General features: G+C 45.2%; 1 protein-coding gene across 5 annotated transcripts in view; it reads left to right on the top strand.

Annotated features, from left to right (window-relative positions):
* The window catches only part of GPM6B (glycoprotein M6B), a 146,450-nt gene extending 124,404 nt beyond the window's left edge, over positions 1-22,046 (top strand). For 3 of the 5 annotated variants that reach the window (XM_016119209.2, XM_016119187.2, XM_016119203.2), the window contains 6 exons: positions 8,302-8,488; positions 10,211-10,367; positions 14,699-14,870; positions 16,865-16,938; positions 17,650-17,715; positions 20,828-22,046. In XM_016119209.2, the coding sequence (XP_015974695.1) occupies positions 8,302-8,488; positions 10,211-10,367; positions 14,699-14,870; positions 16,865-16,938; positions 17,650-17,715; positions 20,828-20,977 (806 nt within the window). In that variant the 3' untranslated portion in view covers positions 20,978-22,046. Of the gene's footprint in view, positions 1-8,301; positions 8,489-10,210; positions 10,368-14,698; positions 14,871-16,864; positions 16,939-17,649; positions 17,716-19,317 lie in introns of all 5 variants that reach the window. The other 2 variants (XM_016119195.2, XM_016119220.2) reach the window with 1 other exon arrangement.

Here is a 22,046-nt window from a genome sequence, read left to right as displayed (position 1 = left end):
GTGCCACTGCCTGGTTCGTGCTAAGCTAAGCTGTCAGCACTTTTACTGTGCAAATGTCCACACAGTGAATTCAACAACATCTTAGTGCTATTATAAAAAGTTTGAGCCTCGCAGACCTCCTGAAAGAGTCTCAGGGTCTCCCAGGGCTGCACAGGCCCCCCTTTTAGAGCCCCTGTGGCTCAGTGTGGGGCCAGTGGACTGGCAGAATGGAATCACTGCCAACCAGCTGGTAAGACATGCGCAGCCCTCTTCCCAGACCTGCCTAAATATGAATCTGCACTCTCGCGAGATCCCCAGGGGATTTATAAAGTTTGAGAAGCCCTACTCTTCTAACAGAGATCCTGGAAAGAGCCCGATGGTAAATATCTGTGGAAACCAGTCACCTCCGCCTTTGAAGCTTGCAAATAGCCACATGAATGTGGCCGTGTTCCAGTAAAACTTTATGTATGGACACAGACATTTGAATTTCATATACTTCTCATGTGTCATGAAATATTCTTCTTTAAGGTTTAGGTTTGAAAATTATTTAGAAACATTAAAAACAAAGCATTATTGGCCATACTCGTTCTCCAACCTGGGTGTTCATTGAAATCACCTGAAGAATTTTGTTTTTAAAATAACAAACCCTCTAATTCCTGAGTCCCGCCCCCAGAAATTTGGATTTAGTTGGTCTATGGTGAAGTCTGGGCATCAGGTCTTTCAGACGCTCTCCAGGTAATTCTAATGTGCAGCAAAATTTGAGAACTTCTGCTCCACAATATTTTTTAAAATATACTTTATTTTCAGCAACTTGTTTTAATCGTCAAATTCAACAGTAACATCAGGTGTCTCCGCCAGGACTGTACATTGTAACCTTAGAGCAGGGGTGTTTCTCGCCCTTGGTGCTGGTGACATGCCACATCCCATCCTTCTTTTTGGGGAGGGGGCAAGGGAGGGGCTCTCCTGTCCTGTACTCTGTCAGGTGATTAGCCGCAGTGCCTTCCCTGTTGTGGTGACTGAAAACACTTCCCCACACCCCGCCCAATGTCACCGGGGGGGCAAAAATCATCCCCAGTTGAAAACCACCGGTCTAAACCCTGCGTACTTGTCTCTGCATGCGGCCTCAGGAATTCTCCATCTCACCGCTAGTGACATTTGGGGTCAGATGCTTGTTGGGATGTCCCGTGAACTGTAGGGTGTTTACCAGCATCCCTGGGGTCAGTAGCACCCCTTCCCCCAGTTGTAATATTTCAGACGTTGCAGAATGTCCCCTGGGGGCACAGTCACTCTGTCTAGAACCACTGATTGGGCCATCTCAGAATCAAGGAGGTCACTGTCGCTGACATTCACTTTTGCTTCTTTTAAGTAGAATTCTCTCTGCCTCCATTTTCCTGATGCTGGCTGTTTCCGAGTTGCAAACCTTGGTTGTTCTCCTTTTCTTTTTAATTCTGCGGCTCATTAAGAATCAGTAAAGTAGCAAGGAAGGCCCTGCGTAGAGTGTGGTGTGTGTGTGAGACCGTGGAGTGTGTGACGTTCGTTCCCTGGGGAAGAATCTGAGCCTTGTTCCCACTGGCCCTCCTTCTGAGCCAGCATTAAATCCGCAGCCAGGGTCACAGACAACTCGGGGCAAATCACTGGGCCGTTATGAACTCACAGCCATGGCAACGGCCATCCGCAAGCTGGAGGACAAAACGCGTTTTATTCTGTTGTTCTGCACCAAAGGTTCTAGAGATGCTGGAGACAAAATGGCCATTGAGAGTTAGAGGCATCGATGCGTACTTTTTCTCCCTACAATGTGGTTTATATTTAAACTGTCTTAGGCTAATAATGCACATTGGAGTTTTTGTGTGAATCAACACCTAAAATTCAAAAATTCTCTTTAGCCGCAGAGACCCACTAAGTGAAGGCTTAAGGCATTATTAACCTAAGAGTTTTGGGGGGGTTTAATAAATAAGAAGTATTGAGAATTACTAGTAAAATGTGCTAGAAGACCTGGCCTTGATTTTTTGTTTGTTTGTTTGTTTGTTTACTTGAGTAGATCATAGTCATCAAAAAAAAAAAAACTTTCTTCGCCTTTTCTGGTTCATGTTAACCAATGTTGTCCTTGCTGGTGTGAAGCTGGGGAAAACCTGAGTGTGCATTTATAGGCGTCTCCAAGAAAAGCACTGACCCACCTTTGCTAGCATAAACTTGTAGCAGGATGGGGCTCTGCCGATGCTGAACCCCACCTCCACACTTACAAACATCAGCCTCGCCTGTGACTTCTCACACTGGCGACAGCCTGAATCACAGATCCAGTTCCTTTGTCTGTTTAAGCACACTCAGCACCATGGTGCGGTGGGATGGGGGAATGAATCTGTTTTCCCAGACCCCGTCTGTGGTGTGGCACTAAAGCATCTTTGTCAAAAATTCTGAGGTTAACAGGACTTTGCTTGGCTCAGAAAAAGCACTCTAGTTGCAGTCTTTTCAAGACAGCTGAACAACTTGGAACATTTTGTTTTCTACGTCGCTGCCCCTGGAACTTACTTGCCATTTGATTTGCAAGTGGCTAGAGTTATGGCCAAACCCAGCGGGCCACCTCTTAAGGGGAAAACACCAAATATGGTTGAACACAAAACAGGCACTTCAGATAGGCTTGGGACAGCACTCCTGAGACTGGGAAGATGGGACTGTCGACTACAGGTGGGCTTCTCGAACTTTCCTGTGCACCAAATCACCTGAGGAGCTTGTGAGAATGCAGGTTCTGATTCAGCTGGTGTGAGTACAGGCCTGAGCATCTGCATTTCCAAGCTCCCTGCTAAAGCTGATGCTGCTAGTCCAAGGACCACGCTTTGCAAAGCGAAGGGTCTAAAGCACTTTCAACCAATAAATGGTCCACTCATATCTTTTCTTGACCTCTGGAAGTTTTCATTGCTGTCCAGCAGAAGCTGACAGTATCCATGTTTAGCTCTTTTAAGCTATAGACCCACTTGTCCAATCTCCTACCAGAAATCCTCCTTTATGATGACATCTAAATCACCTCAAATTCAACACATCTAAAACAAAACTCAACGTCTTTGTTTTCAAAGCCTAGCCCTCTTGTGGTCAACCCTCACTCAAGGAACAACACAATATCCATCTGGTTATTTGTGCCAGACATTGAGGAGTCATCCTTGGTACTCACCAGTGCACCCCCAACCCTACGATCAAATCTACCCCCAAGCTGTGCCCATATGATATGACATCTTTATCATCTCTCAGACCTAACAGTTTCTTCCATCTCCACCACCTTTGCCCCCGCTCGAAGCTCCTGTCATCTTTCATCTGAATCATTACACTGGGTTCCTACTGGTCTCTGCTTCCACTTTGTTCCCATCACATCAGCCTCAGTGATCTTTTACGACCCCAGTCTGGTCCCCGTGGTGAAGAATGCTCAGTGACTTCCCATGATTCTGAGGTTCCTTAAGGTGCCCTAGAAAGCCCTAAGTGGTCGAGCTCCAATAGACCCCTTCCCGCCTTCTTTGCCCTACCCCCGTCAACGTGCATACTCTGTGTTCTGGCTTCTTTCATGCCTGGGGAAGCTCCCTGCTCTTTTCCACCGGAGAGCTTTTGTTCCTTCTGTGCTGGAACATCCTCTGTAACCCGTCCTTCTCTCCCTTTACCTAATGGACTCAAATTCATCCTTCATATTTAAACTCTGGAAGGCGTTCCTGTCCTCCTCCCCCCACAGTGCCCTAAGTAAGTCACCATTGTTTGCTCCCCTAGCACTTCTGATCTCAAAACCATTTGGTTAATGTCTGTTTCCCCCATAGACTATAAACACCATTAGACTATAGGCCATGCCTACCTTAGCTCACCATTGAGTCCCCATTGCTCAGCCCAGTGCTTGGGACATCGAATGTTCACTAATTGAATGAAATGGAAGGGGTAAATGGACAGCTGCTCCCTCCTTCCCAATGCTGTCATCCTCACCCATATCTGTTACCCTGCTTAAATGACAGCTTCGATTAAAGAAGACCTTTAAGAGCCCCCAATTCCCAAGGTGTTGATAACAGCAAGGTTATGGGTAGAGTTTCTCTCGTTTGAGTGAGGGCTGAGCTGTACCTTCAGGTGGACTTCTGCTAACTGTTTCTTCGAAATGTTATAGGTCATCTAACATTGGTTCTTTTAAGTATTTTAAAAACTAACTCATTAGCCATGTCTACTGTCTCGAAGACCATTGTTTCATATGTTTTGTTCAGTTTTTAGTTGTTTCAGGCAGGAGAATAAATTTGGTCCCCAATACTCCATTTTGGCCAGAAGCCAGGAATCATTTTATGGAGTTTCTGATTTAGTAGTTCTGGAGAGAAATCCAAGAATTTGCATTTTTAATATGTTCATAGGTGATGCTGGTCCTGGTATCACACTCTATCAGTGTTTCTAGATATAAGACTGCAAACTTTTTCTGTAAATAGTAACTATTTTAGGCTTTGTAAATCATACGCTGTCTGTCACAGCTACTCAACTCTGCCATTGTAGGGAAAAATAGCTGCAGACTATTTGTAAATGAATGAGTGTAAGTCGTGTTCCAATAAAACTTTATTTACAAAAATACAAGGTGACCCCTGGTTTAGGAGAACTGAGCTGTTGACCCTGCGATGGATACTGTAGTGGGTAATAGCTACTCTGTTTTAAAGTGAAGGGGAAGTCATTAATTCCAGGACTTGGCTAGTCCCTTTATATAGAGTTTGACAGTTGCTGTTTTCAGGATGATATGGTAGGCAAAGAGATGTCTGACATTTTAGGCTGTATTTCTAGCACTGTAAAATGAAACAGAATACTAATATGGACATACAAACAAACAAACAAACAAAAGGCCTCGTGCCTCCTCCCACATAAATACACCCAGAACTGACTCCATAATTTGCAGGCCCAGTGTAAAATGAAAATTCAGACACCCTTGTTCAAAAATTAAGAATTTCAAGATGGTAGTGGTAGAGCACTAAATCAAACACAGGGCCCCACGAGGCTGCAGAGGGCAGCCTAAACACACATCATCATGGCCTCCACCAGCACCTCTGCCACATACATATCTACGTTTTTAACGTCAGAAATGCTGTTAATGTGAGGACACTAACAGTAGATATCCACATTTAGAAAACATTTAAGTTTTTCTTTCTTTGTGCAGCAGTTTTTCTCTGAGATAAGTGTATGGTGTGTGACCAAACTGTCCAGTGTTCAAAGATACCTTACACACTGTGGATAGAGGTAACTTCTAGACCGACATAGAAGGTACAGGGAAGGCAGTCCATTTACAGATGGATGCAGATCCAACACACATGCAATTTTAGCTCCGCGGGTAACTGGTCAACCAAACTAGAGTAAGCGATGCACCCAGCTGTATCATTTCCTATAAACTTTTCCCATGTTGATTCCACAAGCTTCTACTCACCTTGGCCAGCAGGGTCCATAAGAATTTAATCTGTGCACGTGGGACAACGGTGACCAATATGACTTCCGTAGGAGCCAGAGTTTCTATTAGGCACAAGTAAAACCATCTGCTGAAAATGTAAGAGCACTGGCATCTGCTGAGAGACTATGATTCATTGAAGTGATCCCCAAAATTCTTGAGTCCCTGGTTTCCCCCGCTGTTATAAAACCAGACCCACAGCATGGGACATAGAGTCCTTGAGAAAGATAAATTGGAGGGAAACTTTAGCCTTGATCTAGTGGTGAATTTGGGAATAAAAAGCAGCATTCTTCTAACCCACTTGTCTTTTTGAGTCAGAGTGGCTGTGCTATTTCCTTTGAAAGAAGCAGAATGCTATAACCCTTTGGATGAAAGATTGTTTTGAAGCGGCAACTGGGGATGAGTTACATTGTTAAAGGACAAGTGTGCTGAGCTGTGACACCAAACCTAACTCCAAATGATGAGAAAGGATATGGGTTACAAAAATATTCATAAATGAATGAGCATTGTATCAGATTATATGTCAGTGTCTACAGAAAGCTTTTCCTAAGCTCTCTCCCATAGGAATTCTATTCCTCCCCGTTCTCTTTCTCCTTCCTTGCCCACCATCCACTGGCTCTCCAGCAGTATCTTGGCCCTCATTGTGCTGTACCATAATAATTACATTGTGTGTCTGTCTACAGCATCACACTGATCTCCTTGAAGGCAAAGGAGATGTCTGATTTCCTAGCTGTATCGCCGGTACCAAGCACAGTGCTTAGCACCCAATAGATCTTCAAAAAATACTGAATTAACTTAATGAAACCCTAAGTAAAACTCGGAACCCCGTTCGTGTTACAGAAAGTCAAATATGTGGCAGGTCGACCTGTGTCTTCCAAAACAGTGTTCTATAATAATAGAATGTTTTATGTCTGCTCTGTCCCATATGGTGGCCACCAGCACATGTGGCTTTGAACATGCGAAATACGGCTAGTGCAACTGAGGAACTAAATTTTTTATTTATTTTATTTTAATTCATTTAAATAGCCACATGAGCTATTATGGTAGTGTGGCTACCATATTAGACATCATCATCTCAAGGCCACACATCTCTACCCAATAAGGCCCAGATATAACTGCCAGGGAAACAGCCATTCATCTCATTTGTTACATCATCATAGAGACTGAGGATGGGGAAGGTCGTGAATGATATAACACACACAGGTCTATTTTGTTTTTATGTAATAGGACACATCTGGGCTGGGGATTTAAGTTTCTCTTAGTCTGGGAGCCTGGAAAGAACTTGGACTTTAAGTTGTATTCCTCTCACTTCAGCCCCTAGAAAGTCATATGACAAAATCAGATTGAACTCCCATCATTGTCGTTCACAAATCTCAGGTACCTGAAGCTTTTTAAGATACTGACTTGCTGTGAACTTGAACTGTATTGTGTACTGGGTCTTTATGTAGTTTTATAAATCCACTTCAGAGAGGTTGGTCTTCCTGAACACATCTCGTCACCTTCTGAAATAAAAGGAAGCATGCTGTCTTATGAAGTCCTAACATTTTTTAATTTTCCAAGGAATTAAAGAGAAATCTGGTAATGAGAGTTCATAGTCAACTCTTGAGGTAGGTTTCAGCAAAAGCTAGTTTAGAATGGGATGCTCACCAAAACGGAAAAGCCCGCCTCCAGTGTTTTACGCTGGGTAGTCATTCCCGGTCTATTGTAAAGATCGCTTGGGGAAAAGAAATGTAGCTTAATGTGCTTGCCTTCAAGTAATGAACTGCTCGTGATTGCTGTGAGACCTCATAATGCAGGCAGAGTTTGATTTCCCTGACAAGCCATTTACTTAAGGGTCTGGATAACAGAACCAGAGATGGGAGGTCGGAAGGTAGTGACATTATCCTGAGGCCAGCACTGCTCTACTGAAACTAAATGTCTCTGAATGGAAAATGGTACCCGCCTCTGCCCCTCGGGGAGCTCTCCGTGCACGTCTCAAGTAAAAGGTTATCTTAAAAAATGGATAAAAGTCTTATCCTTCTCAAGGTGAAGAGTGAATTGTGGCCCTCTCTCCTTCATTTCACTTCATGGATGCTCATTTTGTCTTTTTTTTTTTCTTCTGTTCCTTTTCCTTCTTCAAGTACTTAAATGTCACCCACTAGTTCCGAGTTCTTACTCTGAAGGTGTGTGTCGAGGGAGGGGGGCAGATGGAAGCCGGGGAGCAGGAAGACTGTGAATAAACTGCTTGCGCTGCCTGGCTGGGGGACATTTTTATCACAAAGTTGAGGTGATTTCTGATGCTGACATGAATGAAACTTGAGTGGACCCACTTGAGTGGCTCTTGGTGACTTTGTATGTCTAGGGACCAAAATACCCATCTCCTTACCAAATTATCACGTTGATCATTTTCTGAAAACAGCAACAGTATAATTACTGTGTTTGATTCATCTGATTACCCAAGAGGAAAAGGCTCGGGCAAAGCCAATGAGCGCTACAGAAAGTCACTTAAAATCCCCGAAGGGTGAGGTTGAGGGGAACTTGCTGGTCGCTTTGCATAGAACTGCGGCTTCACTGCTGTCCCCTCTTTCGAGTGTTAGTGGAATGATTGCTCCTCATCGTCACTTGTGCAGGGCCCCCCACCAGCCCCGGGTCAGTTGGGAAGCTGCAGAACTGTGACTTACTCCATAACTGTTTGTCAGTGGCTTCTCTGCTACTCACCCCGAGCAAATTAAGCTACATTCCCTCTCGGAGTCCCAGGGTCCTCACCCACGGCATGGGAGATGATGATGGCAACCCCAGTGGCCTTCGTGCTGTTGAGCGAGTGACCATAGAGCATGAGAGGGGAGGTGGAGACGGACGTGAAGGCCAGAGACATCTTGGCCGTAACAGCTGCATTTTCTCTCCTTTGGATCCAGGCTGCTTCGAATGCTGCATCAAGTGTCTGGGAGGAGTCCCCTATGCCTCTCTGGTGGCCACCATCCTGTGCTTCTCCGGAGTCGCCTTGTTCTGTGGCTGCGGACATGTGGCTCTCGCGGGCACCGTGGCGATTCTTGAACAACACTTCTCCACCAACACCAGCGACCACGCCTTGCTGAGTGAGGTGTAAGTAGCTGCTTCCCTTTAAAAAATGTATTTAAAATGCAACCACGCTGTGATGTTTTCAGAAAGAATACAGCTGATGCTTTCCATTAAAGCTTGCCGTATGCAGAAAGAAAAAGGTCCAGGAGAGAAGGAAAAAGACAGGGCCAAGAATGCAGTGGGTGTTTGCCCCCCGGGGTGTTTGAGACCTGGGGTGGCATCTCATCTGGGAATGGCACGGTGTACACCGAGGACACTCTGCACGCTGTAGCCGTGGACATGGGGACCGAGGCAAGGCGATAGGTTGATGCTGCCAACCATCGCACCAGAGTTTTCATGGTTCCCGAGTAACAGGCGCCCTCCAGTGTCCTCACAGGAAATGACCTGTGGTTCCTCCTCCCTGGGATGACAGGAACCCTGGTGAGCACTTAGCCTAACTTGAAGTCTCTAGGAGCAGGGCCTTGGCATTTATTCATCAGGCAGAAGAACAAGCCCCAGAGTGTCTTCCAATGTAGAAAAGGGGCAGTTTGGGGGTGGGGCCGGAAATCTCCGTCTTAGCATTCTGGAATCATTCTCATTGGGATCTGAACACTCATGCATGGATTCTCATAACTGTGCCAACTCAGCAACAGGGTATTTATTCCTTTCATATATTTTCCCCTTTCTCCATTGCCTTCAGTGCTTTTTTCCTTGACTCCCGAAGTCTCGCGGTGTTGAGGTTTCTTGTGAGTATAGGAAACTTTGCCAGACTGAGAAAGGCATGAATTTTTATGGAATAATAGAATCATGTTGGAAGAGTCCTGAGGGAATTTTAGTCCTTATCTTTCCATCAATGCCAATCAAAGAAATAAGCAGGGCAGGGGGCGCTTTAAGGACAATCGAGCAGGACAAGGGACTCATTGAGCACAACTACATGCAAAGAAGACCAGGAAATAGTTACCACGACTGAGCCTGGGAAAGGTGTGTTGATTTAATCAGCTAGTGAGCTCAGTAAGTGGCTCTCAAACCTCCAGGAATCTTTAAAAATACCCCACACTCACGCTTCACCCCAGACCAATTAAGTCAGAATCTCTGGGGATAGCAGTCAGGTACCAGTAGTTTCTAAAGCTCCGCAGGTTCCAATGGGCAGCTGAAGGTTGAAGAACAGTCACCTGAGTTCCCATGAGCCTTCATATGATAAAATCAGTCGTGAGTTAACACTTCGTTATCAAACCTACTTGACATATTATCACTTGTGTAGTGAGGCTCTCAGTGCACAAAACACCTGCCCAAGTTACTCCTTAAAGAAGCACTGAGTGCTAACTGATGGGTTTTAGCAGCACAGCGTGAACCACTGATTAGTGGTTGGGAGACATTTGATATGGCGGGAGGAGCACGTCGTCCATTGGACCAGTTTGAATGCCGGCTGCGCCACTAACTCTGTATCCTCAATGCCCGTGTTTACTTATGTGCAACGTGAGGATTCTAACCCTCATGGCACAGGACTTGGCTAAATATTAAAAGGTCACTACTAGGCCCCCGGCCCTGAAAGGAAACCCCTCCCTCATCTGGGAAGGCTGTCCACCTCAACGGTGGGCTTGCCTTGGAAGAAAGGCCCGAATTGTGGGGCGGTGGCCAGAGGCGCCTGTCGGAATGCCCCATGAGCCCACGGAAGCCATCGCCCTGTGTCCTCCCCCTAGAGGCTGAAAACGTGTTTCCCACCTGCTGCGGATTTAACTTTTCAGGCTCTCTTCTTCCTTTCCATAGGATCCAACTGATGCAGTATGTCATCTATGGAATTGCGTCCTTTTTCTTCTTGTATGGCATCATCCTGTTGGCAGAAGGCTTTTACACCACGAGCGCAGTGAAAGAACTGCATGGAGAGTTTAAAACCACCGCCTGCGGCCGATGCATCAGTGGAATGGTGAGTGCGCATCTCGGCCTGTCCGATACACAGCCAGAGCCACACCTCTCTGTGTTGCTTTGTATGTGTTGCTTTGTAAAACCTACTAGCTGATTGGGAGCGGATGGAGAGTCCACGCCACAGATAGAGGCAGACCTTACGAATATCACGGGTTTGATTCCAGATCACCGCAGTAAAGCGAGTCGGAATCTTTATGGTGGGGAAGCTCTTGCCTTCGATGTGTAAAAAAACCCATCTGTGAAGTGCCGTAAAGCCGAGGCATGCCTGTAATATTCTTACCAATGTAGACTTAGGATTGTGAAAATACCTTCGATACATTAGTGATAATCACTTAAATGGTACATTTTCTTTATCAATATATAGGTAATAAGGGTATGGAAGCCTTTGCAAATATAAAGGTCCCACTATGAAAGAAGATGACTTTCATACTGTGTCATTTGTCTTTGAATACGGATCGTGGCCATAAAGACTTACACATGTATTATGGCAAACTGGCACAATCCTTCTGGAAGTAATTCCCAAGCACTTCTAGTAAGCACCTCGCTGGGGACTTTCTTAGTCACTGAGGATGCAAAGATTAAAACGCAGGCTCCTGGCTTCAGGAGGCTTATAGTCTAAAGAGAGGCATTAGCCCACTCCGGCCCTTGGGCCAAACCTGGCCCGCTATCCATCTCTGTACAACCCATGAGCTAAAAATCGCTGTATTATCTTTCAATCGTGGGGGGATAGACAAATGAATAACATGACTTGTGAAAATTATACGAAATTCAAGTGGCATCTAGTCACGTCCGAGTGTTGACATATTGTCCATGTCCATGTTGGACAACACAGCCAAGTGGTCGTGACAGAGACCGTAAGTGGCCTGCAGAGCCTAAACTGATCCCCATCTGGCCCTTTGCAGACAAGGCTTGCTGGCCTCTGGTCTAAAGGGCTCATTAAAAGGTAGGGTTATAAAGTGCTGTAGCACAGAGGGAAACTCAGAGGGGGGTTGAGAGGCTGGGAGGGAAGGGGCGTTTATAGTTTGATTTTGGGCATGTTCATTTGAGTTTGTAAAGGCCTTTTTGAGCCGAAGCATCTCCCAAGCAGCGGCGTCAGTCTGGCATTAGAAGGAGTCGTCAGGTGTCAAGAAAACCTTTTGGAAGTAGAGAGAGAAATGCTACCACTGAGGAAGGCAGGCCAGGCTGGCGGGTGAAGGCGCTGGCCCTCTGTGGAGGGACGCAGAGGACCTGGCCGTAAGGCCGCGGGCTCCCCGCTGTGTGGGCCACACACTGCGCTTTCTGCCCCCCGTGAAGAAGGGATGGACACTGGCTTGAAACAGATGGAGAGCCCAGCGTTCATGAAAATCCTCTTAAAGGAGGCACGCGCATCGTAGCGTACTTCTCTGTGACGAGATGGGAGCCTGGGCACGAGGGGTCTGTGACACAGTGTGCATCAAGTTTCTTAAGGTCGGTGCGATCCTTCCCTGGGTACACGTGTCACTCACTGACAGCTGCGCCTCCCACAAGGGGCCCTCGGGTCCTAGAGAAACTGTGCTGAGATGTGCTGGCCCTGCTGCTTCTCTGTCTGGCCCTTAGTTCCTGCTAAGTTTCTGAGTCCTTAGCTAATAGCCTGGGAACTGCAATACAGATGTGTACAGTGGTGCCGGCGCTGTGCGCAGAGCTGGGGGGGCCGTTGTGGCAGGCGGGGGTGCAGGAAATTGCTCCACACAACATCCGAGAAGAGGAACTAACATGAGCAGGGCAGAGGCCCAGAATAGAGGGGTGGCTCCAGGGGGCCAGTGCTGCACCCGGGAGGGAAGGGCGGAGCAAAGAAGGATGGAAGCGACACTGCTTGGGAGGGGGGACAGGAAAGGCCTTGCGTGCCAGGCCAGGAATAGACTCGGAAGACAAAGCCGAGCAGGGAGGGATACCATCATGCATGCACATCAGAGCGAGACCTCCAGGTGGCACGCAGGGAGGGTGGAGGGGAGGGGGGACAGGCCAGCAAGAGGTGATGGCAAGGCTCATGCTAGGCAACAGCAGAAGGCTGAACGAGGCTCCAGTCGTGGAGTGGAGGACGCGGGACAGATTCAAGGATTGTGGGCCACACTTGGCATGTGGGAGTGAGCACAGGGGAGGAGATGAGTGCCCAGCCTCTGGCTCGTCACGTGGTGAGGCTGCCCGACAGCAGCATGAGGAGTGGGGGGACAGGATGGACACCTGCTTTCTGTGTCGTGTGTCAGGTTTGACGTGCCTGCGGCCGGTGCCCAGCTGGAGTTATCTAGGGTGCCACAGAGACCTGGGCCAGGGTTTCTGGGAGCACTCTGGCCTGAGATGGTAGAGCTGTCTGAGAGTGGCGGGCATGAGCAAGCTCACCCCGAGGCTTCTGGGGAGAAGCCTAGCCCCTGTTGCTGGGGCACCCCTAAACACTTTCTGCCCCGCTCAAATGGATGTACTCCCAAATACACTTTCAAACTTCTTGAAAAAAATTTCGGTGCCTCTGTTTACCTTGGAGCAGGTGTTAACATCTGGGAAGTGGTAGAGAATATGGGGAGCTGGTACAGGAGGCGGGGGGTGCTTCACCCAGGGCTGGTGGGGGGCCCCTGGGGGATGTGGTGTGGGCGTGTGTGGGGGCCCCTGTACCACCCTGCCGAGCTGGAAGACCCCTCCCCACACACACATCCCTCTCTGACCTGTTGTATAAGTTAGATTTCATCTGAGAAAAAATCTGTTCTAAAAAGTTGAAAACCAGTTGTGCAGTGAGACCTGCCGTCTTCATCCATGTCCTCACTGGGCACCTGTTCCCTGCTCGCTGTGGTTTTGATACACGAGGGGAATCACTGAACGGACCCACCTTTGGGTGCGCTAGGTGATGGGAACGGTTGGTGACGGCTGGAGCAACATGCTAATGACAGAAAGTTGCCTGAGGCGAGGACCAATGAGCTCTGCCCACCACCAGGCCTTGCTCCGGCTGGTCCATTATGGGCAGCCGCTGCCCGGACACTCGCTAAGGACTCAACTCAGAATGCTGGAGGCTGCCATGATGAGATGCCCCCATGGGTTCTCCCAATGGGACACTGGCTGCCCTCGCGGGCTCACCGAGCAAAGAAGCAGCAGCCTTTTTCAAGTCTTCGTGGTGTTATCAGAAAGTTTTCTTTCGAAGCGCAAGAAAAAGAAACCCTGGTCTGGAGTAGCCCGTCCATAAGCGTTGCTGCGAAACTGCTGAAATTTGCTTCTTTGAATATTTTTAGAAATGCGGATGCGTCCGAAAGCATAACTGGCCTTGAGATAAACCAAAGTGACTTGTTTCTGTAGTCTCCTGTGGTGGCCAACAGCAGGTGGCCCATCTCAGCCTGACCCCCAGGTCAACCTGGCATAATCCAGGTGTCTCTCGCAGTATGGAAAGTCAGAAGGAACCTTCGGGTCCTCAGCATCAGCCTGAGGAAATAAAAGCCAAACTAGAATTCCAGAGCTTCACCCACATACTGTGTGGGTGCACATTCTGAAAATATAAATACCACAATGTTTTTGAAACAGCCTTTTAACATTCTCTGAAAATTGGTAGTCAAGGCAGGTTAGGAGGAAACTAAAGCAATATGATTATATTCTTCCTGAAATCACCCATGGCAACGTGTGGGTGAACACGATGAAGATTTTTCCCTAAGCCAGGGCTTTGCTTGCAGAGCTGCTGTGAATCTTAAAGATGAAAAAAACTGGAGGGAAATGAGAACTTTATCAGATTTACTGCGCATTAAGCTTGTGTTTAAGGCTATTTTAAACTTTTAATAAAGGTTCAAGCATCTAACACTTCATAATTTCACAGGATCTTGAAACTAGGGAAATTCCTTTTGAGAAAGGGCTTCCTGTAGCAATTGCTATTATACCACCCATTTATTATGTAAAATAATGGAAATCTGGGAATATGAAGTTATAATTCATGTGGCCTGTGGAACCATCCAGACACCAGCCCACGGTAAGTACAGAACTGATGTTTAGAAAGAATGCCACGTGGGAGACCCTATCACTAATTAGCTCTGTGTCCTTGGATGAGAGAGATCACCTCCTAGGGTCTCAGGTCCTTGTTAAAAGAGGGACCTAAAAAGTCCCTGAAGTGGCTTCCGGTAGTAACAGTCTCAATTCGACAGCTCTGGAGAGTGTGACTATCCTGTCCCAGCTGCCAGCCCTCAGTTTTCCCGTCCCTTGTCACTTCACCTTGTCGCTGAGCCCAGGCAGTGCTCTAAATTGAATGCATCCCACAGTTCAGTGTCAGGTCAGAAATCGAGAATCCTTCCTCCCAAGGGATACGTCTTAACGGGTTCAATGACAATTTTCTCTTTCTCATTTTTGGCTTAGTTCGTCTTCCTCACCTATGTGCTGGGTGTGGCCTGGCTGGGCGTGTTTGGGTTCTCTGCGGTGCCCGTGTTTATGTACTACAACATATGGTCAACCTGTGAAGTCATCAAGTCACCCCAGGCCAACGGGACAGCTGGTGTGGAGCAGATCTGCGTGGATATACGGCAATATGGTATTTCCTTTTAATCCCCCGGATTAATTTTCACCCTCTTGTGCATACATCTTAGTCTTGCACACTTAGATTTTAGTTATTACATGGCCGTCTTTTTCATCGTCATGATCTGTTTCATACATTCTTCTGTTGGAATACTGTATATGTTTTGCCTCATTATACTCTGTTTTCTGAACACAAAGATCATTTAGGCTCTTAATTGCTAAAAGGTGCCATTCAAAATTTTGTTATATTTTCAAGTTAGATATGTAGTAAAAGAAACTTTATAATGCAGTTCAATCAGAAAAAAAATTCTGGATGTCGACTATAAACAGATTACATAGTTTTTCTTCAATTTCTTTTCCGTTTTGTACCAACCAACTTCCCATCCAAGATACGCACTATATAACCCAATTAATTCAAATGTCTGACTCTTGAAAGCAGGCCTTTTTTAAAAGACCAATTGTTGAAAGTTCATCTGTACTGAAAAACATAATATAAAATCCACATGTATTTTTAAAGTCACCAGAATGGACTCTATAAAATGGCTGTTGGAAACCTGTTCACACATATTTTCAAATGAACAGGATCCTCAATAGGCAGCTCAGGTTGGTTCATTCTGACAAGCCACAGATGGGGCCGTTGCTTCTCCTTCCTGCTCATTAATTTGACACTTGACTTTCCTGCTGAGTGAGAGAGGAGAGCATCCTAAGTAAGGAGTTTAATTAGTGCTTCTAGCCAAGATGGTAGGAAGTCCTGTTCTTGGCAGAAATAATCAGGAGTGGGGGGGGGAGCTTTTCATTAGAATCAAAGAAGAAATAACTGTTTTTCCAGTGCTTTTCTAGAGAAACAACTATTTCATTTTTGGTGCTTGTTTTTCCTGTGTGGCTTGTCGCCAGCCTCTTACCACATCATAGGAAACTTGCCTAAAACTGCCCATCAGACTAATGATCTCTTTTCGTAAACACCAAGGTTCGACCACACTGTTCTTTATAATGGATTGAAAATAGAGCCTAAAGTTGATTTTTAAAACATTTGTAAATGAATGTCTGAATGTATATCATTTCCCTATTAAGTATTTTCACTAAACATTTTTAGTGATTGGTATCACATCTCTTTATATCATCTATATTTGAAATCCCTGACAATTTAGGGACTTGTCATGACCCGTTCTCCTGAAGCATAAAGACTTCCTCTTGGCCCATGGCAAGGATGAAAGGAATAAGGAAATTTTTAAACATCCTCCTTCCTTACCTCCTGAGAGAAGTATAATTTGAGTGTTTCATATTTAAGCACTCACCTGTGCATTCCTGGGCACTGTCACTGCAGTGCGGGTCAGGGGCGGGGGTCGGGGTCACTCGCAGGCCGAAAGCACAGACCGTGCTGGCTCCATCTGTGGTGAACAGTGTTTTCAATCCCAAAGTATTTCCAATACGTTTGTAAAACACAATGAACATGAATATAAAAGCGAAGGCATACCAAACACAAGTCCAAATTGCAGAATGTAAACATAAATCGCCATCAAACTGCCATGAAACTTTCTGAGCGCAGACTCTCGACCTCAGAACTTATGGCAAACCACTCACGGAGACCTCACGTGCAAGGCCGCAGACCAGGAAATTCACGGGGAAATGGATTTGACCTCGGTGTGTTGAAACGCTTTATGAGGGGGTCGTCCTGCGGCTGTTCCACTCTAGTTCATAAATTCATATGAAGGAAAACCGAGCTTTGAAAATTCAATGTTTGCAGATAGATACCAGCTCAACTAAACAAAGCATAATTTGCAAGCCAAAAAAAAAAAAAAATCAGGTTAAGTTTCTTACAGACTGCTTGACATGGCTCTTGTCCTGTTGTCCAAATAGGACTTACTATTCTGAAAAGCCCACTCTGCAGAGGGCGGATGAAGAACGGAACACATAGCTGTGTGGTGACCGCACCCACAGCGCTGAGGGCGGGTGAGCGCCGGGCACTGTAGTTTCCACGCCCCTAACATTCTATTGGGCTTCGCTTCGCAGGTATCATCCCTTGGAATGCTTTCCCAGGAAAAATATGTGGTTCTGCCCTGGAGAACATCTGCAACACAAACGAGGTACGGCCCTCTCCTGCCAGGGGCTCGCGGACTCTTCTCTTTCCCCTTCGAATGGTTTTTCTAAGTAGAACATGTGTCCCAGAATAAATGTAATGTCATAGGTCTCCCTGAATTTATATATAAAGCAGATTTTTATAAATCGAGTCACAGATAAATGATTTCTATTTCCAGAGCAATGTGCTGTTATTGCTCATTCACCCTTACTTGGCACTAAATCCTAACACGCTCCAGTGTAAAATCTCTCGGCCCCAGAATATTTTTCAGGCATTGGCTTAAAACTGTTTATAAAATTCGTAAATGCACTAGTGGGAGCCACATATTTAAGAGCATCCTAATACGCATTTGGAAAGCCATCGGTGACTGAAATAATCAGTGCCTACCAACCTGGTTGGTCAGTTTGGATGCCGCCAATGTGGACCGGCTCAGAGCAGGGGCTCCCAGCCTTGGCTGCAGCTGGCCACCATCGAGGAGCATTATGATACAGTGATGGTCAAGGCTCAGCCCCCAGATGCTCAGATTTAATTGCTCTAGGGGGCAGCCGGGGCATCTGAGAGTTTTCAAAGCTCCCCAGGTGAGCCCAGCGCGAGGCCAACGTTGCCGGCTGGGCTTGCAGAAGACGGCTATTGAAGAAGATGACTCTGCCCACTGGGACGGGCGGAGGCCACTTCATCACACACGAAATGCTCACGCCGGTGCCCTCTTCTCTCCTAGTTCTACATGTCCTATCACCTGTTCATTGTGGCCTGTGCAGGAGCTGGTGCCACCGTCATTGCCCTGGTGAGTAATGGCCCGAGGACTGGCCTGGTCTAGCTCCCCCCTCCCAGGAGTCTCTGTAATGACAGATTTCCCTTCCAGCAAACAGCCCTGGGACTCAAGGTTGATTAAATGTCACCTGTGTACACTTACCACACGTCTAGGTTGCAGGAGGTACTAGTCGGCTGTCGTGGCACCGGCTGCAGGTAATGTAAATCGGATTCTGGGGGAAGAAGAGAGGGTACTAGTGTCTTGAACACCTATTAACTAGGACTGGAAGGTCGTGTCGTTGCGTATTTAGCCCTTACTGTCATGAATTCAGTCAGGGACCCATGCTCACGTGAGGCATTGCCCCTTTCTTTGTCAAGAAATCTCCATTTTTTCCAAAAATGGAAATATACATATATACATCCACACATGTACAGTTGATCTTGTCCCGTGCAGTAGTTACGCTCTGTAAAGACTCCAACGCTGAACTAACGAACAGCAAGCCATTGTTCCTTGGGGAAAAAGAGGGTGAGGTGTCTGCGATCCTCTGGTCCCAGCATTTGTTGTCAAACCAATTGATGCATAACCTCATTTCGTGTGTTTCTATTCAAAGACACTTGATATTGTGTATACTGCTGATTCGCTAACACGAACTCAGAGGCGACAGCACTCAGACTCGCAGTAAATGAAGCTCATGTAGCACACACATTTTTTAAGGGACCTTGGTCCTCCTGCGCTTGACAACACCAGAGAGCACTTCCATTAGCAAACATTTAAGGAGAAAAATCACAAAAATGCAAAAAACAGGGCACTAAACGGGCTGCGTCAAGAACACTTGCTGACAGACTAAGAGCTGAAACTAGAAGGCAGGGACACCTCGGTCGGCTTCAGCTGGGAGACTTAGCTTTTTCACAGATGGCCGTGAAGTTGCTGAGTATCGATTTGGGGGGTCACGAAGAAATTCTGGCACGTGGGGAAATTCGCAAATATGGAATCTGTGAATAAGAATCAACTGTATAAATGCACACGAGTATATGTGTGTATGTATGTATGTATGTACGCACGTGCATGTAGATATGCAATTTGGGAGGGCTTGGTTTGTGATTTCGAGAGATCTAAGACTGGTAGAACAAGGGGGACATCTGTCTCATCTGCTCTGAAAGAAGTCATTCGCAGGTTTTCCGGCCACTGAATTATTCCCTCCCATTGCAGCCCATGAAAAGAAAGCTCCTGTTACGTCATGGCGGCGGCCCACTCTCCAGGCTGCTGCCTGTTCTCTTGGCCATACGATAGGCGGGACGAGGACAATTGCTGGGAAAGATGATGGGAAATCTAGGGCATTTAGCGTCATCCGTCCATTGCTGCTGACCCTAGCGCTCTATCCTGTCATTCTTTAAACATATCCAAGTCTTTTTAATAAACGTATTGAGGGTAGAGCCAAGGACTGATATTGTATATGTTAAATGAGAGAAAGTCTGTATGTGCTATACGTGAAAATCTTCCATTGTGATTATAAATGGGAAAAAGGAACACCTTAGGCCGAGTTGGCACCCTGCCCCCCGCCCCAAGTTTAGAAGTGTCATGGCACCGGCCCTCACTGCCTGTATCTTACTGTCCTGTTTTGTTCTCTTCCACCAGCTGATCTACATGATGGCTACTACATATAACTATGCGGTTTTGAAGTTTAAGAGTCGGGAAGATTGCTGCACTAAATTCTAAGTTGCATAAGGCCACTAAGGAGCTTTAGAGAGCTATACGATGTAGCATGAATATCACTGACACCCCCAGACTAAAGCAGAGTCTAGGTTTCCGCAGTTTTGTACCAGTAATTTGTAAATAGCTTTAGTCAACTCATTTCGCATGGTAGATGAATAAGATGACTTACCGTACATGAATTACAAAATTATGAGATCTGGCTATTTCCACATATTGAAAAGGATTCAGTTATTTACTGACATTGGTGAGCACCCATTAAAAAATAAATTTCTTAAACTTTGAGCAGTATCTCTAAATGAAGTATTAAAACTTGGAAATACCTGCGTTTTCCGTTATTTTTGCTGGCTTGATAACCAAGTTGAAATGATGAAAATGAAAACAAGTGAAGACGAAATGGAAGAGAACCATCTTAATCTGGATTTTTTTGTCAGACTCCTGGAAAATATTTTTAAAACATATTTTAAATTTGATTTTTTTTTTATGATTACGTGGTTCACTACCAAATAAATTCCCCTCGAATAAGCCAGATGAAAATGTGAAGAAAAATAAAGGCCACCCATTAACACAGTCCTTCCTTTCAGAGCCCACAAAATCGATAACCTTAAACTGTTGTTTTGGTGAGTGGTAACTGATTCCTCAAAGCCAGTTCTCAAAATGCACGTAAGATTTTAATGGGAAGAGAAATTGTTCCTGGATCTGAAAGTCTCAAAGATGTTGAGAAGGAAATATGAAATCTAAGGAAGTTGAGATGTAGATTTTGCAGGAAAGATGAGGAAAATAAACGGGAAAGGAGTGTTTACCACATCGACTGTAAAGAATAAGGAGTTTTACGTTTTGTGAAATGAAATAATGGCAGTTATAAAATGGAAAATGTAGTTTCATTACTAAAAATTTGTTAACACAGGGACTGCATGCTTTGCTTACAGTTCTTAAGTCTGGTTTTGACATTCACTTAATTTTACATGTTAAATATGTAGTTTTTTTATGATTTACTCGAAATAAATATTGTTCACACTCTTAGGCCTTTAGGGGACTTAACTTTTTCCTCAGATAGGAAAGACCTCTGCACCACACTTATTTTGACATAACCACACAACGTGTTTCTGAACTTCTGCATTGGTTTTAAAAATTACCCTCAAAATGGTAAAAAAAAAAAAAAAAAAACACTTCTTGTATTTTTTGCTTTTTCTTAACAATAACTTCGGCCATTTTTTCAAGTTCACTATGTTTGTATACTAACTTTTCTTCAGCCTTTTAATATTAAGCCTACCAGTAGAGCATGCTTTCAGTATCTGATGCCGCTGATCGCAGAATGAGTATTAATACAGAATAACCCTCTCCCCGTTTACAGTAAAGATTGTCTAATCTGCCTAGCAGCTTGCTTTGCCTTCTGACATGCTCACTAGCCATCATGCTCACCCTTCTTTTCCAGATCCACTTCCTCATGATACTGTCTTCTAACTGGGCTTACTTAAAGGATGCAAGCAAAATGCAGGCTTACCAAGATATCAAAGCAAAGGAAGAACAGGAACTGCAAGATATCCAGTCTCGGTCAAAAGAACAACTCAATTCTTACACATAAATGTTTGCCAGAGTGCTTCAGCCGACGAATTTACAGCTCTGACAAATCATCAGAGAGCTGCCCTGCAGTGCGGATGTCTGTCCCACCAAAAACACTAGTGTACAAGTACAAACACTTCACTGTCTGTCTCGAGCTGCCGGGATATATTTCTAGGAAAACCTTACAGTAGGTAAATCTTTTGCTTTAGAACAGATCTTGGAGGTTTTATGCTAGCCATTTTAAAAGGCAACACTTTGACACAACGATTGTTCATCCTTTTGAAATTTGTGGCATGTTCATATTTATTGCCAGAGCAAGCCTACCAAGACAGGCGATGAGAATATGGCATACTCCTTGATAGGGACCTGTGTCGTGCGGCATCAAGGGATGTGACCATAAATTCATGTGTGCCGTCTGTCCTCAAATAAATGTATCTAAATAGGGAATAGAATGGAATTGGTGTCAAGTTCCATTTCTGACAGCAGACATTTATTCAACTGTGGCTCATCAAAGATAATATGATTCTCACAATTGACCAGGGCACATTAATTTCATAATCCATTCGGAAATCTATTTTTCAATAATGCTAAAATGAGCTACTATAGTGCTGCTACACCTGCCATTGAAGAAGCTGGACTCTGGTTCATTGGCGAGCTTCCAGAATCAATTTTATAAAAGATCTCATTTTAATAAAATGACCCACTTGTCATCATTCTTCTTGGGAAATAAATGTCAGCTCTGCCTTAATGAGTATTTGCTTTAAATTTCTAAGAACTTATATTACAATGCGAGACCCAAAATCCTTCATAGACTTTTGTTCCACAAATGCTTTTCTTAATTAAGAAGTGTTACCTTATTAAAATGACCACCATTCTAAACCATTTTTATGTGGTCTGAAAAGCGAGTTTACAATTTCATACCAACTATCTAAAACCTAGTTACGAATAGGCCACAGACCTCCTACTTTTATAGACTTGAATACTTAAGTAATTTAAATTAGGGTTGGTATTTATTTCACTTTTTCTTATCTAAATCTTAGTTTCCTGGAATAATAAAGTTCGATGTTCAGCAAAAAACAAAAAACAAAAAA

Source organism: Rousettus aegyptiacus, unplaced genomic scaffold (genome assembly GCF_014176215.1).
Source record: "Rousettus aegyptiacus isolate mRouAeg1 unplaced genomic scaffold, mRouAeg1.p scaffold_m13_p_9, whole genome shotgun sequence".
In the NCBI taxonomy this organism is placed as follows: Eukaryota; Metazoa; Chordata; class Mammalia; order Chiroptera; family Pteropodidae; genus Rousettus; species Rousettus aegyptiacus.
This window is presented reverse-complemented; position numbering and strand designations above follow the sequence as displayed.